The 511-nt window shown below is 61.1% G+C and overlaps 1 protein-coding gene across 1 annotated transcript in view; it reads left to right on the top strand.

The window, feature by feature from the left end:
- Window positions 1-28: 28 nt before the first annotated feature.
- EMH_0042720 (uncharacterized protein) overlaps window positions 29-511 on the top strand; it is a gene marked incomplete at both ends in the record, with an annotated part of 3135 nt that continues 2652 nt past the window's right edge. The window contains 2 exons of the mRNA XM_013495769.1: window positions 29-112; window positions 335-511. Coding sequence (XP_013351223.1) covers window positions 29-112; window positions 335-511 — 261 coding nt within the window. The remainder of the gene's footprint in view (window positions 113-334) is intronic.

Here is a 511-nt window from a genome sequence, read left to right as displayed (position 1 = left end):
GCAGCAGCAGCAGCAGCAGCAGCAGCACATGCAGCCCTGTCGTCGGCGATCGACTGCAGCAAAAACAGCAGCAGCAGCAGCAACAGCAGCAGCAGCTACAAAGCGGAATCCAGTGAGCCTGAAAGCCTCCTCCATGTGGCCAACAGCAGCAGCAGCAGCAGCAGCACAAACACCCAGGCTAGAGATCTTCTAAGCCGGCTGAGGCCCGCTACGCTGCAGCAGCAGCAGCAGCAGCAGCAGCAGCAGCAGCAGCAGCAGCAGCGCGGCAGTGACACCGGGATCACCAGTACACCTGCAAGCTGACAGGGAGAGCACGTCAGCAGCGCGATCACAGCAGCAACAGCAGCAACAACAGCAGCAGAAGAAGACAGCATCGGCAACAGCTGCTGCTGTTGCAGCAGCAGCAGCAGCAGCAGCAGCAGCAGCAGCAGCAGTAGGAGCTGGTAACAGCCAACAGCATGCGGACCCTGCGCCAGCGGCTTCGGTATCCATGCCATCAGGCCGACACAAG

The sequence above is a fragment of the Eimeria mitis genome, genomic scaffold (assembly GCF_000499745.2).
Source record: "Eimeria mitis Houghton genomic scaffold, Emh_scaff1742, whole genome shotgun sequence".
Classification (NCBI taxonomy): Eukaryota; Apicomplexa; class Conoidasida; order Eucoccidiorida; family Eimeriidae; genus Eimeria; species Eimeria mitis.
Note: the sequence above shows the minus strand (reverse complement) of the source record. Positions and strands in the feature narration are given on the sequence as shown.